This window comes from Ursus arctos, unplaced genomic scaffold (assembly GCF_023065955.2).
Source record: "Ursus arctos isolate Adak ecotype North America unplaced genomic scaffold, UrsArc2.0 scaffold_29, whole genome shotgun sequence".
NCBI lineage: Eukaryota > Metazoa > Chordata > Mammalia > Carnivora > Ursidae > Ursus > Ursus arctos.
Genome location: NW_026622974.1, coordinates 19,816,429 through 19,832,130, shown reverse-complemented (window position 1 = coordinate 19,832,130; position 15,702 = coordinate 19,816,429). Strand labels below are relative to the sequence as shown.

Below are 15,702 nucleotides of genomic sequence, written 5' to 3'. Positions count from 1 at the left end.
AGAAAATCAATTTAAGCCTAATGAGAACTCCAGAAGTTGTGTTGGAAAATAAAAAGGAGTGGCATTACTAGAGGGCCTTCAAGATTAGATGGAAAAGTTACTGATTCTCATTTTTTTCTTTAAAAAATGTTTAAACGATGATATTAATAATAAAATAACTACCACTAAATAAGCTCTTACTACTTTGCACCCAACTTTAAACTCTTTCCCTGGATTTAATTACTGATTCCTAATATCCACCCAGTGAGGTACTATTATACTCATTCCAAAGAGGACACTAAGATACACAGAACCTGAGGGCATTGTGAAACCAGAGTTTTTGCTCAGGAAGTCTGATTCCAGAGTCTAACTCTAATCATTACCCACTATACCATGTATTATATTATAGACAGTAATTATAGGGAAAATGTTTCATACTTTGCACATTTCATGAAACCCTTAACACATATCAAAAACTCCCTAACTTTTTTTTTTAAACAGGAAGTTTATTTAAACAACAAGATGCTTGACTTCAAGGAAAAGCTATCTAGGATTCATTTCTTTTAGAGTAATTGATCCCTGTTTAAAGATAGATTGCCCTCGGTGTAACAGATATGTACAAAAAGTTATAAAATTGTCCTTAGTTTTACAATGACAAATGAAAAGCATTAAAATTCTTCAATTGAGCGAGGTATGCAAGGATTTTTATGTTGTTCTTTTTTGTTAAATGGTGAGAGCAAAATAACCTACTGGAATATAAAGATAAGAGCTGAATGAGCATGCCACTAATGGAGAAAGGAGGTATTTTCAGAGAACCAGTATTTTTTCCCCATCCATATCTTTGATGTCAATCCAAACATACCATTAGCCATTTAGTAAAAAAAAAAAAAAAAAAATGCAATTTGCTTGTGCACAGACACAGTTACTTTATATACAATGAAGGAGTGAGGAAGGGGAAAACAAAAGAATAGAGAAAACTGTACTGTAGTAGTCAGGATGTGGTGGACCCAAATTGCAGTTTTCTCATTGAGAATGTCTTCTTGGTCTGGAGAAAGAGCGTTCTGCAGGAAAGTAGCAGGTTCCCTTTTTGGTAGACACCTTCTGTCTGTTGCTGGAACACATCAACTACATCTTCATCCTCCATTTCCAGCTGTGCCGGTGTGTCTGTTTCATGGATTGGCTGCCCGTCAAATCAGAATCTGATCTCCCTCATTGACAAACCCTGTCGTTCACAATAAGCTTTCATTTTTATACTAAGTGGCAAATGCCTTTTAATCTTAAGTCTCACCACAGAACCATCCTGCCCCTCCACCTCCAAATTAATGTGATCATTGTTCTCAGTCTTGACTCCTTCCTTGGGCTTTTCAAGGCCATGGCGAACGCCTCAGCAAGCACCTCCTCAGCTGCCACTTCACAAATAGACGCACCAGGTCTAGCACAACACACACCGAAAACTCCCAGACGTTTTAATTCTAGATTATGCTTTAGCAAATTAGTGAACATAACAGTGTTGAAAAGTCAGCTGATGATTATTTTTAAAAAATATACAAAGTCAAAAACTTTATTTTCTATTTTCAATTTTGCCTTATGCAACTGCCATTTTCTCTCAAGGAATTTCACAAAATAAAATTTAGTGAAAATTATGTTTTAATTCTGATGCTATATTGAAAGAAAAATAGAATCAGTATACCATCTGTCAATTCTAGATATAACAAAAGGGGTAGATAGAATTATTTTTACTTAGCCTACATGGTATGTAAGTATAGTAAAGTGAAAGATGTTTTAAAGACGTTTATGAATTATATGCTGCTGTACTTACTGCAAGTCAAATTTTTAATGTATTTGCTATTATGAAGAAGCCATGGCATTCTGTTACTTAAAATTCATTAGGCTGTAATTATTAGGTATTCTGCAAAAAGCTTTTAGAAGAGATAGTTTTATCCTTGAAAATTTCTTAGGTCAATTATATTCTATCATAGACACATTTCTTTTTTTAGGTCCTGAAAAGCAGGAAAGTTCAACACAATTTCCTTCTATCTAATAAGAGGAGGGATGTTATGTTAAAATGAGTATTTCTAATTAAAAGATTTACATAGACAAACATATGATTTTTCAAATTTTTCTCAAGCAAAGATACTATAGTCTCTTAGATATGCACTGTCTCTAGAATCACCAGTTTTGTTGAAAGGGATTTAAGACATTCAATTCATAGAATAGAATAAAGAAATATGAACTACATTTTATTATTTGAGAGAATAGTTGCTTTAAAATATTACATGGGAGTTGTTCAAAAATATGTTGTCTCAGTGCTTATTAAAAGAGTTTCCATTGCTGGATTTATTGCTAGACTCAGGAATCAGAAGAGCTGTATTTTGATTGTATGGGATAATCCTAGTTGATCCATTGAAAGATGTCAATTTTATTTCTAAAATTTTACCTCAATGATCCAAAATACTTAAACATCCTTACACAAAGTATATTTTAATGCTTTCAAAAACATTTAAATGTGAGACCTAAAAGTTGCATTAAAGATAATATAGTTCAACCTCTCATTTTTCTGCTGAGGAAACTCCATGCCAGAGAGGAAAATGTACTCTCTTGGAGCCATATGACTCAAGGAAATCTAGCAAAGTTAAAAGTAGAGTCCACATTTGGCACTCTTCCTCCTGCTCCCATTTCTATGTCTGCTTTCATAGGGGATGTACTACAACCTTATCTTTCTTCTTTATGTGACCTGTGTTTTACTTCCCATTACATATAAAGCAAGCGTTACCAGTTGTTTGTTCATTATGCCAGGCCCACAAACCCTTCACCCCTTCCTTTGTGAAAGGATCAAGGAGTCCAAATCAAATCAAGCCTGACTTGAAGCACTGCTTTTTACAAAAACAATCATGCTCATTTCTCTGGTCATCATAAGTGAAAGTTTGTGATCTTGACTAACAAAGACCTATAGATCTTAGAGAATCTATGGGCAAGTCTCATGGATTCTCATTCACAACCACCTTGAATCTTGATAATTTAACTAAAAATTACAAAAAATGGGAACTTACCATCCCAGAAAGCATCTCCTTCCAGGTTTGCGGTCTCTGTAGATGTTTGAGATTTATTCATATTAAGTAAATATATTTTCTCATGTAGTCTCAGGTGCATTAGTCCCCTATGTGCTTTATAAGGAAAAAAAAAAAGGAAAAGCATAAATCCATAAATCTATTCCCTTTTCTACTTAACAGTCTTCAGCTATTTCCTTAACCAGGAAATCTAAGTTTCTATGTGAGCAGGCTGTTTTTTAATCACTGTTATTCCCCAGAACTTAATTTAGAACTAGCGTTTAATATATATTCAATAGATATTTTTCAGATGAATAAACCAAGTTTATTTAACTTCCCTAATTCTTTTTTGCTATAAAGTAAATGTCCCCTGCCCCTAACCCATTCCTCATTTGATGTGATTTGGGAGAACCTCACCATCCTAATTATTCTCTCATTATATCAGCCACCATATAAGCTCTCACACAGTGGAAGTCAGTATTCCCTGTCTAAGTGATCCATATGCACTCAAAGAAGAAGGAATTTGCTTTTCTCAGTTTTCAGACCATTCATATTATACTTGTAGTCAACTAAATCCTTAGGTCTTTTCACATAAAGTGCCTGAAATTATTTAAGTTGCTTAGTCACGCTGCCAGAGTTTACCACTCTTGTAATAAATAAACATCCTCAGGAGATTTAACACATTAAGTGAGGTTCTCAATCATTCACAGCTTGTGGTCAATTTCTTCCATCAGTTATAATTTTCTCCTAACCCCTAGCTGAGAGCAGCATGCTAAATGAATGGGAGTTTTCAGAGATGGGGTAGATGATTTTGTAACTTGTGGCACTGTCCAGAAAGTCAGGTGTGAGTGCAGCTCCAAATCAAGGGGCCGGGGTAGATAGCAGTATGAGGAAGTGGGCAAGGAAGAGGGCCGGGGTGGGAGTCAACACAGAAAGGCATTTAGAATAATACTGGAAAAAAATTTTTCTCTATTCAAGTATTTTCAATATATATGATTCAGTAAATTTTAATTAGGAGTCTACTATGTATCACACAGTCTGATAGCCTCTGATTATACAGGAGAAGGGGAAAGTGTGGTTTTACCATTATAAAGTTTTAGTCTACTAAGGTAGAAAGGTAAGAAGTAAGTAAACAAATATATATTAGTAATTGTGATGTGTCCCAGTTGAACCAGAGTGCAGAGAGAGAGTATAATGAGAAGAGTGAGCATTAAAGAGGGCAAGTGTTGTGATGAGCACTGGGTGTTATACACAACTGATGAATCATTGAACACTACATCTATAACTAATGATGTACTATATGTTGGCTGTCCGAATTTAAATTTTAAAAAAAGTTAGGAAAGAACTTGCCAAAGAGGGGTTGATCCAGAGATACATGAACAAAAAGGAGCCTGTCAGTTGAAGAATGAGGGGATGTATATGGACATAAATATACACGATGTGGATACGGATATAGATACAAATATATCTCAAGTATAGGAAGAAGTCAGGATGGATACTGGCTTCTATAACGTTTTAAAAGGTGCTACCAAATCTGAGAAGCACTATAACTTTTTTTTCATTTTTTGCTTTTTTTTATAATAATTTTTATTATGTTATGTTAGTCACCACACAGTACATCCTTAGTTTTTGATGTAGTGTTCCATGACTCATTATTTGCATATAACACCCAGTGCACCATGCAATACGTGCCCTCCTTAATACCCATCACCGGCCTATCCCAATCCCCCATCCCCCTCCCCTCTGAAACCCTCAGTTTGTTTCCCAGAGTCCATAGTCTCTCATGGTTCATTCCCCCTTCTGTTTACCTCCCCCCTTCATGCTTCCGTTCCTTCTCCTACCGATCTTCCTGCTATTTCTTATGTCCCGTAAATGAGTGAAACCATATGATTATTGTCTTTCTCTGATTGACTTATTTCACTTAGCATAATCTCCTCCAGTCCTGTCCATGTTGCTGCAAATGTTGGGTAATCGTTCTTTCTGATGGCTGAGTACTATTCCATTGTATATATGGACCACATCTTCTTAATCCAGTCATCTGTTGAAGGGCATCATGGCTCCTTCCACAATTTAGCTATTGTGGACAATGCTGCTATGAACATTGGGGTGCATATGGCCCTTCTCTTCACTATATCTGTACCTTTGGGGTAAATACCCAGTAGTGCAATTGCTGGATCATAGGGTAGCTCTATTTTTAACTTTTTAAGGGACCTCCACACTGTTTTCCAAAGTGGCTGTACCAACTTGCATTCCCACCAACAGTATAAGAGGGATCCCCTTTCTCCACATCCTCTCCAACATTTGTTGTTTCTTGTCAACTTTCTTTCCCCTAATAAGATGTCAGAAGATCACCACCTGTACATGTTCAGGAAAATAGCCTCCTCAAAGATCCATCTGCCTGGGCTCAAACTGTCTATTTGAAGTGTGCACTGTTCTGTAAAGAAGTTGAGTTTCCACGCAGCTTGGTACAGAGGATCAGGCTGCCACAAACTGCTGCATGTGAATCCCACTTTCTAGCCTATGTCTATTTTATCATCTCATTTCAATGTCTTTAGATAAACTGGGTTGTCCCTCTTGTGCCTCTTAAGCATGCAGTATAGCAGCACCCACGTAAGTACTTCGGTCAGTCAGATGGTGATCTGATCTCTCAGCCAACTGCCTCCTGAAAGTTTGTCTGAACATTCTCCTAGGATATATTTGACAGGTCACAAGTTGGGCTAGTACAAGCTACATACAGGTATGTCTCTTCCGCAACTCCATGAAACACACACATCTCTCTATGCCTCTGAGGCTCCAGAGACTATTTATCTGGGCTTCCATACCTTTAATTTCTAATGGATTTCAAAGTGATATTGAAATTCAACCCAATGTGCATAAATTGATTTTCTATGATGTGGTCAATACTCTACTGGGTACTATGGAGTATAGAAATGTTGATCACAAAAATACTATTAAAAATAATTCACTTTAGTTAGTGATAGACTTGCTAAAGTGTCAGAGGTGAAATGCACCAATTTCTATATCTTGTTTTACAGTGTCTCACAAAAAAATAAGGTAATAAGTTGGGTGGATGGATGGATGGATGCATGAATGCATGGAGACATGGGTAGGAGGATATATATGTGATAAAGCAAATATGGCAAGATATTAATTGTAGGATCTATCTGGGTATATGATGGTTCACACTGTGAAATTCCTATAACTTTTTTTATGTTTATAACTTTTGGTAATGAAATATTGGAGGAAAACAATCACTGTGTACTTGAATCTTACCATGCAAGTAGGAATAAACACCCACACATGAAATAATTGCTATACTGTGAGGTGCTGATTGTAAGAGCAATGGAGAGTCAGAGAGAAATCAACATGGATTGGCATAAAAGGAAAGAGGACCACTTAAGACTCGAAGGTGTAGGATTTTGAAAGATGAAGTGGAAGATGGAGAGCATTTCAAATGGAGGAAAAACAGCATGAGCAAACACATGGAGGGTGGAGCAGAGGGCAGGTGTTTAAGAAAACAAGACAACTGAATCTGGTGGGGAATCCAACTGAATTTTGGATACATATAGCAAAGCTAGAAAATGGCAGGTCATCATGGGTAGAAAAGTAGTCAGTAATATTTGGGCACAATAAAAGGAAACAAAGATCAGATGTACGAACAGAATTTTCAGACAATCTTATAAAAATTTACAAAGAAAGTTATAAGATGAACGTAGGCACTCAAACTAATGTTACAGTTCCTACAGGCATTCATTACTCTGATGACACAAAATAATTGGATAAAAAACTTTGGGAACACCTTTGTCAGCATGATTTTGTTGTACTAGGGAAGTCAGGTCTTGTGTCTGTACAGGGCCATTCAAATCCTCCCTTTCCCAAGACAAAGGATTCTACCACATTAACTTTTCCTGGATGAGCTCGGAATCAGCAGAATCAACTTTGGCGGCAAGGCACTGTCAGTTCCCTCCAGTGCATGCTAACCCCCTCGCCCAAGCAGAAAGCAATGCAAGACCAAATGGAAACAATGGAATATATTGGAAAGGTATGAGGTAGCTCAAGAATTAAAATAAAAACTCAAGGACCAATCTCAGAAATCACAGAAACCAGAATATGTACCAGGGATTCAGGTCACCCTCTTCAGGGTGCAATGTGGTTAAATTCCAATAGTTCTCATAACCATCTAAAATTCAAAATCAAGAGAGAATACTTCTGAGGGGACCAGTTTATGTTGTAGCCCACCCTGTGACCAGAGAAGGGTGGTCACCTCAAAGAGAGTCTCACCAAAATTGTATTTAATGAGGACATGTCATTTCTCCAACCAAGTGACTTAACCTTTAGAAAACACAAATGAAAGGGAATAATGGTAGCGTCCATCTCATAGGATTGTGCAAGAACCAACTGAGTTAAAAATAACAAAAGAAGGGGGCGCCTGGGTAGCGCAGTCGTTAAAGCGTCTGCCTTCGGCTCAGGGCGTGATCCCGGCATTCCGGGATCGAGTCCCACATCAGGCTCCTCCGCTATGAGCCTGCTTCTTCCTCTCCCACTCCCCCTGCTGTGTTCCCTCTCTCGCTGGCTGTCTCTCTGTCACATAAATAAATAAAATCTTTAAAAAAAAAAAAATAATAACAAAAGAGGACTCATATAGTGCTTCCTTTGTGACAAATACTGTACTAAAGATTTCACAAATATTAAGTAATCTAATCCTTATTATTTCTCATTGAGATTTATGTAATTAAACTTAGCATCTCATATTTCGAAATTTAACTCAAAGTTGACAAGAAACACTCGTTCTTTCAGGCATTTTTTTCTGTCTAGGTTCTGAATGCTCATCAAGTATATATCTTTTGAAATGCATCCACTTGAAAACCTGAGCCTTGTCTTCTCAGTTCTCATTTTTGTAAAGATTCTCTCTCATTTACTGTTTTCCTCAGTACATGTTGATATGATCAGTTTTTGTGTTTTTGTGTGTGTGTTTTTTTAATATTAGTGTTCCCATGTGTTCTCTCCTTGGCTAAAGACCATCCTTACTAACAATTTCAGATTCCCTAGTGAAAGGATTGAATTACTACCCCTTCCCCAAAAAGATTTCATTACTACAATTTTATCATGTTTTTTTTGTAACTAATGACTTTAAAACTAGAGATGGGAATTGAAAAAACATCTGTACCTGGGGAAATAGGTGCCTAAAATGTAATGCTTGGCTAATTTCAAATATGGAATAATGAGAAGGAAAACAGCCATTAGGTGAGATGCCCTCAGTGCTGGGGTCAAGGCATCTGGTCAGGTGCCCCATGTTATCATTGACACCCAGCATGGCTTACTGAAAAAAAGGGGGGGTGGAATTTGGAATTTGCAGTGACTGGCAAACTAAGCCTGACCCCAACCCTACAACCTTCAAAGAGAATAGAAAATGTAAAGAGCCACTGAAATCATGACCTCCTGACAGACTGTACCTCATTTCTAGGTGAGAATCTAGAGGATTCCCCAGAACAATTACAGAGACAATTTTTCAGGCAAAGAAAAACTGTGATGATAAAAAAAAAAAAAAAAAACATAACCATAATCAAATGCAAATATCAATATATGACATGCTGACTTTCTCTTATAGATGAAGTTTGTAAGGAGAAAAGGCAGGGCTTACAATTCACTTATTTCTTGTTTTAAGGAAGCTTAAGCAGTTTTTTAAATATAATACTTGCCCAAGAGAGGACTCTTTTTTTCCTCAGTAAAAGGAAAGGAAATAAAATCTGCTGTTTTTCTGTTTGCAAAAAAAGAGATATATTAATATTTGAGCCCCCTTTCAACTCAGATTCATACTTCACAATTAAATTTAGATATAGAGGAGGGTAGGCATCAACCACCTTGTGTCCTCTTACTTTGTCTCAAGATGCTCGTGGAGATGGCTATTTTCTCTCTCTGGTGAATCCAAATGGATAGATGGATGTAGATGATAGATAGATGATAGATAGATAAGCATTCTTAAAAGTTCTGAAATATCAAACCACATTTAAAATTTTTCTTCCCCTTAGATTCCTTTTGTACTTCAACTCTGAAATCTAGGCCTTCAAACTGTCATTGTTTGCTCCTAGGCAGGAATTAAAAATTCAGGGTCTGGGGGCGCCTGGGTGGCACAGTGGTTAAGCGTCTGCCTTCGGCTCAGGGCGTGATCCTGGAGTCCTGGGATCGAGCCCCACATCAGGCTCCTCCGCTGTGAGCCTGCTTCTTCCTCTCCCACTCCCACTACTTGTGTTCCCTCTCTCGCTGGCTGTCTCTATCTCTGTCAAATAAATAAATAAAATCTTTAAAAAAAAATAAAAATAAAAATAAATAAAAAATAAAAATAAAAATTCAGGGTCTGAACTCCAACTTCAGGGAGCTAACACTCTCAACTATATTTAAAATCTCTAAAATACATTGCATATATATGTATAATATCATATATATATATATATATATATATATATATATATATATATATATAATATTTAACTGTTGCTAATAACTTCTTTTGCCCAAACATAAAAATTAGTTACTCTGAGTGAAAAACATAAATTTAAAAATAAATATATGTCGACAATCATAAAATATTTGCCTTCACCACTTTAAAATTTTTTCTGTAAAAGATTTTGTATTGTTAAAAAGTAAATATGAGGTGGAATTTTTATTATCAGATGAAGGCTGGATTACTATAACCTGGCTCTTGGCATTTTTTAGCCCATTTTAAAACTATTTTCAAGTATCTGCGGACAACGAATGCTCACATAGTCAAAGAGATGATTTCACTGTGCCACCAGTCGCTGCTAGGCTAAAAATAATGTTCCTATGAATACCCTGTGTGTTCACAGAGGGAGGTAGCTGAGTAAGGAAACTCCTCTTCCACTGGATTGATTACAATGAAGCATTATTTTTCTGCCAAAGATTATCTCAATTTTCTATATACAATATTCTACATATAGCTGATCCCTGTGGGATTTAAGAGACTAAATTTAGTCTCAGCCACCTTCTTTTACATTTCTCAGGAGTTGCATCTGTCATTTGGCTTATAGAATCTCCAGTCTGGTCTAAACTGTTCACTGCTACCTTTTATTTTCTTGCTCATCTGGAAGTTAAATCAACAGAACAGCTTGGCACAGTAAATCATATATTGTCACCATGGAGTTCCATCATAGTTTTTACAGTAAAAAGTCATTCAAAATTGTCTATATCAACAACAGCAAAAAACAAACAAAAAAAAAGGAAGAAAGAAAAAGAAATTTTTCCCTAAAAAGAACAGAAGGAATGTTAAGTACTCTAAGAGATATATGGTGAATGTCAAAAGACCAAAGGACCAATACATTTTCGTAGCTACATTAAGTAACAAATGAAGCTACACAGAATTTTTCAGCCACAATTCAAGCTGAGTTGAACAATGCCAGGGTACAGTCACTCACCTTACATGAGTGTTTTACCTTATAAGTGAACTTACATTCCACCTGAAGAGTTCCTTGCTCTCTGCCATTTTGATATTAGCTTTCATTGCATTTCTAACCAGAAAGCCTTTGCCTTTAATCATCTTAAGTTAATATTGATGGGAAAAAAGCCAGTAATGAAAGAACTTTAGCATATCTATATGGGGATGAAAAGAAGATCAATCAATATCATTTAAACAATGACCAAAGCTCTCTAGTAATTAACGGAGATATTTTAAAGCATACTTCCTGTTCAGTGTAGGAACTATAATGGCAACATGGAAGGAAGATAGGAAAGGTGTGCTTCACAAAAGCAAGTCATGTTTTGGCTGAAAAGACCCTTGAAAGTACTTGGAATCATATTTTTAAGAAAATGTAGGAGTATGACATATTTTCAGGGAAGAAATTTTCATAAACAAGACTAACTGAACCTGGGCCTCATTACCATAACTGATGAAACAACTCCCCAGGTCCAGGGGCTGCAGGGCAAAGTCTTTATTAAAAAGTTCTTTGTGTATGCCTGGAGTATAAAGTCACAATGAACAATAGGTTTGCTTTGTATTTTCCCCCTTTATATCGTAAGGGGCATAATACTGGTGGGATATTAAAGCAATGTATTTTTATTTCCCCTTTAAGTCTCTTTTAGTCATCCATCTCTGATGCTGAGGCTTCTTGCCCAGTGAGAAAGAACAAAGGGGCTGTTAAAAAGCTTTGGCCTCCAACTTCATTGACTCTGTAGCAAAACAGTCTTGGAGGAGAGAGAAAGGAGTCTTCCAAACTCCTTCAGACTCCAGTAACATACCAAAAGTCTGCTTCCCCCTCTGCTTTCCCCCACCCTCAGAGACAAATCAATAACTTGAGTAAGAGAGGCAGTACTATAAACGTAGTCAAACAAAATGAGGACCCACAGATTAATGGGCATATTTATGACAGAGCTTCTAGGTATCTAGGAGAACTCCAACTTTGAACTCAGCATCAGATCCAACATGGTACAGGTAGGATGTCACAGAGGTAATCGTTGGGAGGTGGCTGATGAAGTGAATAGGAAGCAGCAATCCTGGCTCCTAATGACCTGTGTGTGGCATGAAAGCAATCTAGATGTTCCCATCTAGATTGGAAGGCACTCAGGAAGGCACTCTGAATATCCATTCTATAGCTGTGATCATTCCCAGTGCTGCACATCTCTACATAACTGAGCCCTACGGTGGTGTTTTTTGTATTGTACGCAAAGGCTGCACCAGTTACACTCCTGCTAGCAGTGTCAATTTTTCCACAGCCTCACCAACACTAGATGTTTTCAGTCTTTTTAAGTTGCTAAGTTATTAAGTGGAAATGCCATTTTATCACTATTTCTAAAGATTTCTATTTAGCACTCTGGTCATAGGCCTTTCTTAGGCTAACTTAAAAAGAAAAAGTTTTGTCACTCAGGGAACTCAGATGTTAACATAGGATGCTTCTGAACTTTACTCTTCCCATGCTCTGAATATAGAGCTACATGAGGCAATTCCCATTGAAAGAAATCCAGAAACTAGCTGAATAACTCCTATATGTCCGGCAAATGCACTGAAATGCATAAGAAACACTGACACAATCTTTCCATAAACCCTACCTCTGGCATAGCACCATAAAATCAGAAAGGAACCCCCAACTCCCAATTTGTCACTGAATAGCTGAAGATTTGGAAAACACATCTAGCGCCCCAACTTTTAAGGCTCCCACCAAGTGGGCCCCCAAAACACCTAACTCTGAAAGCCAGTGAGACTTGTGTCCACAAGACCCACAGAACTACAGAAAACGAAGGAATTCTTAATGGCTTATGAGCACTTGCCCCAACAGCTAACCCCTAGGACTCATTGCAGAGGACATGGCCAAATATAGTCATCTCCCAGTGTTCCCTGAAAGGGGTTTGACTTCATACTTGACAAACTGAGGGCCCAGCTTCCATTTTGCACACATCTAGGGGCTGCCTCTGATCCTTCACAGAGCCCAAGGGGGCTGAAGGGCATTTCTGAAGCTTTCTTCCTCTGGTGTGCTCCACCAATAAAACGAAATTGCCACTATCTCTTTGAAAGGAGTTTGTACACATGCTTGATACCAGATTTTGTTGCTGCTGACTGAGGAACAGGCTTCCAAATCATGTTGCTCTGGTAGTCAATGGGTCTTGCATTCACAAGTCCCACAGAACTATAGCAAACAAAGTGGTTTTTTGAAAAGTACAGGCTCAGCACAGAAAGAGAAGATAAAAACACCCATCCTCTAGCTTTTCCCTGGAAGGGGCTTAACTACACAATTTTCCAGCTGCTGTCTGGCTTCTAATCAGCCTACAATTCCTTGCCAACTGTGATCTTTCCCTTGGAACACTGATGGGCCTTGGCACACCCTCAGCTACTGGGAGCCACTAAGAACAAAGAAGGTAGCTTGGACAGTCACAAGAATTTGAGAGACAACCAGGAGCTTGGGCCAGCATGATGGATAAGGTTCATCTCCTATACAAGACCACTCTTAGAAGAGTGGGAATGGTGGCTGTTTTATCTAATGCACAGAAACCAACATAGATAGTCAAGAAAATGAAATAGGAGACTATGTTCCAAACAAAAGAACAATATAAATCAGAAACGAATCTTAATGCAGGAGAGATAAGTGATTGACCTAATAAAGTTCAAAATAACAGATATAAATATGCTCACTGAGGTCAAAAGAGTAATACAGGAACAAAATGTGAATTTCAACAGAGATAGAAAATGTTAAAAAGTACCAAACAGAAATCACAGAGCTGAAGAATACAATAACTGAACTATGAAATTCAATAGAGGGGTTCAACAGCAGACTAGATCAGGTGAAAGAAAGAATCAGTAAACTCAGAGATAAAGCAGTGGAATTAATCCAATCAGAGGAACAAAAAGAAAAAAAAATATGAAAAGGATGAAGATAAGTTAAGGGAACAACAAGCAGACCAATATACACATTACAGGGGGTCCTAGAAGGAGAAGAGAAACAAAGGGGCAGAAAGTATAATCAAAGAAATATGGCTGAAAACTTCCCTAACCTAAGAAAAGAAGTATATATCCAGATTCAGGAAGCACAAAGAGTACCAAAGAAGAATCTAAGAGATCCACATGGAGACACATTGTATTTAAGTTGTCAAAAGTTAAAGACAAAGAAAATCTTAAAAGCAGTAAGAAAAAAGCAACTTATTACATACAAAAGAACCTGGTAAGACTATGAGCAGGTTTTTCAGTAGAAATTTTGCAGAACAGAAGGGAGTGGGATAATATATTCAAAGTGCTGAAATTAAAAATAACTGCCAACCACGAATACTCTTCCCAGCGAAGTTGTCCGTCAGAATTGAAGGAAATATAGAGTTTTCCTGATAAACAAAAGATGAAGGAGTTCATCACCCCAGACCAGCCTTATAAGAAATGTGGAAGGGAGTTCCTTGAGCTGAAATGAAAGGATGATAATTAATAATTTTAAAACATATGATAATATAAAACTCACTGATAAAGTTAAATATATAGTTAAAATATAGTTAAATCTAGAATACTCTAATATTTTAATGGTGATGGTTGAATCGATTATAACTCTAATATAAAGGTTAAAAGACAAAAGTATTACCAACTAAATAATTTGTTAATTACATAATATAAAAAGATATAAATTGTGACACTGAAAACATAAAATGTGGACAAGAAATATAAAAATACAGAGCTTTTATAAATATTCGAAGTTAAGTTTTTATCACTTTACAATAGATTTAACTGTAAGATGTTTTATGCAAACATCAAGGTAACCACAAGGCCAAAAACTTTGTAGATATAAAAGAGATAAAGAGAAAGGAATCAAAGTATACCATTACAGAAAATCATTAAAGCAAAAGGGAAGACAACAAGAATGGAAGGAAGGAACAAAGGAACTACAAAATAGCCAGAAAACAATTAACAAAATGGTAATAGTAAGTCCATGCCTATCAATAATTATTTTAAACATAAAAGGACTAAATTCTCTAATCAAAAGCCAGAAGAGCTAAAAATCAAGATAAAAAGGATACAAGATAAAAACATAGATTAAAAAAGACCCAATTATATGCTACCTACAAGAGATTCACCTTAGCTTTAAAGACACACATATACTGAAAAATTAAAGTATGAATAAAGATCCTACAGGCAATGGAAACCAAAAGAAAGCAATGGTAACTATACTCATAATAGACAAGATAGACTAAGACAAATACTGTAACAAAAGACAAGAAGGTTAATATATAATGATAAAATGGTCAATTCATCAAGGGGATATAATAATTGTAAATATTTATGCACACAGCATTGGTGTACCTTAATATATAAGTGATATTAATAGATCTATAAGAAGAAACAGATAACAATAATAGTAGATGAGTTCAACACACTGCTTTCAAGAATGGATAGATTATACAGACAGAAATAAATAAGGAAGCAATGAACCTAATGTTAGACCAGGTGGACCTAAAAGACATATACAGAACATTTATCAACAGCAGCAGAATACATACTCTTCTCAAATGAACATGGAACCTTCACGAAGATAGATCATGTGTTAGGCCACAAAACAAGTCTTAATGAATTTAAGAAGATTAAAATCACATCAAGTATCTTTTCTGACCGCTTTGGTAGGAACACGAAATCAATTATAACAAGAAAACTGGAAAATTCGCAAATATGTGGAGATTAAGCATACTACAGAACAATCAGTGGGCCAAAGAAGAAATCAATAGAGAAATCAAAGCATATCCTAAAACAAATGAAAATGGAATCACAACATATCAAAACTTATGGGATGCAGCAAAAGTAGTTCTAAGAGGAAAGTTTATAGAAGGGTACCTGGGTGGCTCAGTCAGTTAAGCGTCCAACTCTTGATTTCAGCTCAGGTCATGATCCGAGGGTTGTGAGTTGAGCCCACATTGGAATCCATGCAAGGAATGGAGCCTGCTTAAGATTCTCTCCCTCTCAAAAAAAAAAAAAAAAAAAAAAGGAAAGTTTATAGAGAAATGCCACAATAAAAAAAAAAAAAAGATTTCAAAATAACACCACACATCAAAGTATTAGAACAAAATTCTTTAGCCCAAAGTTAGTAGAAGAAAGGAAATAGGAAAGATCAGATTGGAAATAAATGAAATAGAGATTTAAAAGAGAGAGAAAAAAGATAAATGAATAAAACTAAGAGCTAGTTTTCTGAAAAGATAAACAAAACTG

The 15,702-nt window shown here is 36.4% G+C and overlaps 2 protein-coding genes across 2 annotated transcripts in view; one reads left to right on the top strand and one right to left on the bottom strand.

Annotated features, from left to right (window-relative positions):
- The window catches only part of EYS (eyes shut homolog), a 1,472,707-nt gene that overhangs the window by 1,200,402 nt on the left and 256,603 nt on the right, over positions 1-15,702 (top strand).
- LOC113261046 (small ubiquitin-related modifier 2-like) lies at positions 939-3,090 on the bottom strand. The gene is made up of 3 exons (XM_044387237.2): positions 3,030-3,090; positions 1,201-1,362; positions 939-1,143 (listed from the first exon to the last, which is right to left on the bottom strand). The coding sequence occupies exons 1-3, from the start codon at positions 3,088-3,090 to the stop codon at positions 971-973; spliced, it is 396 nt and encodes a 131-aa protein (XP_044243172.2). The 3' UTR covers positions 939-970.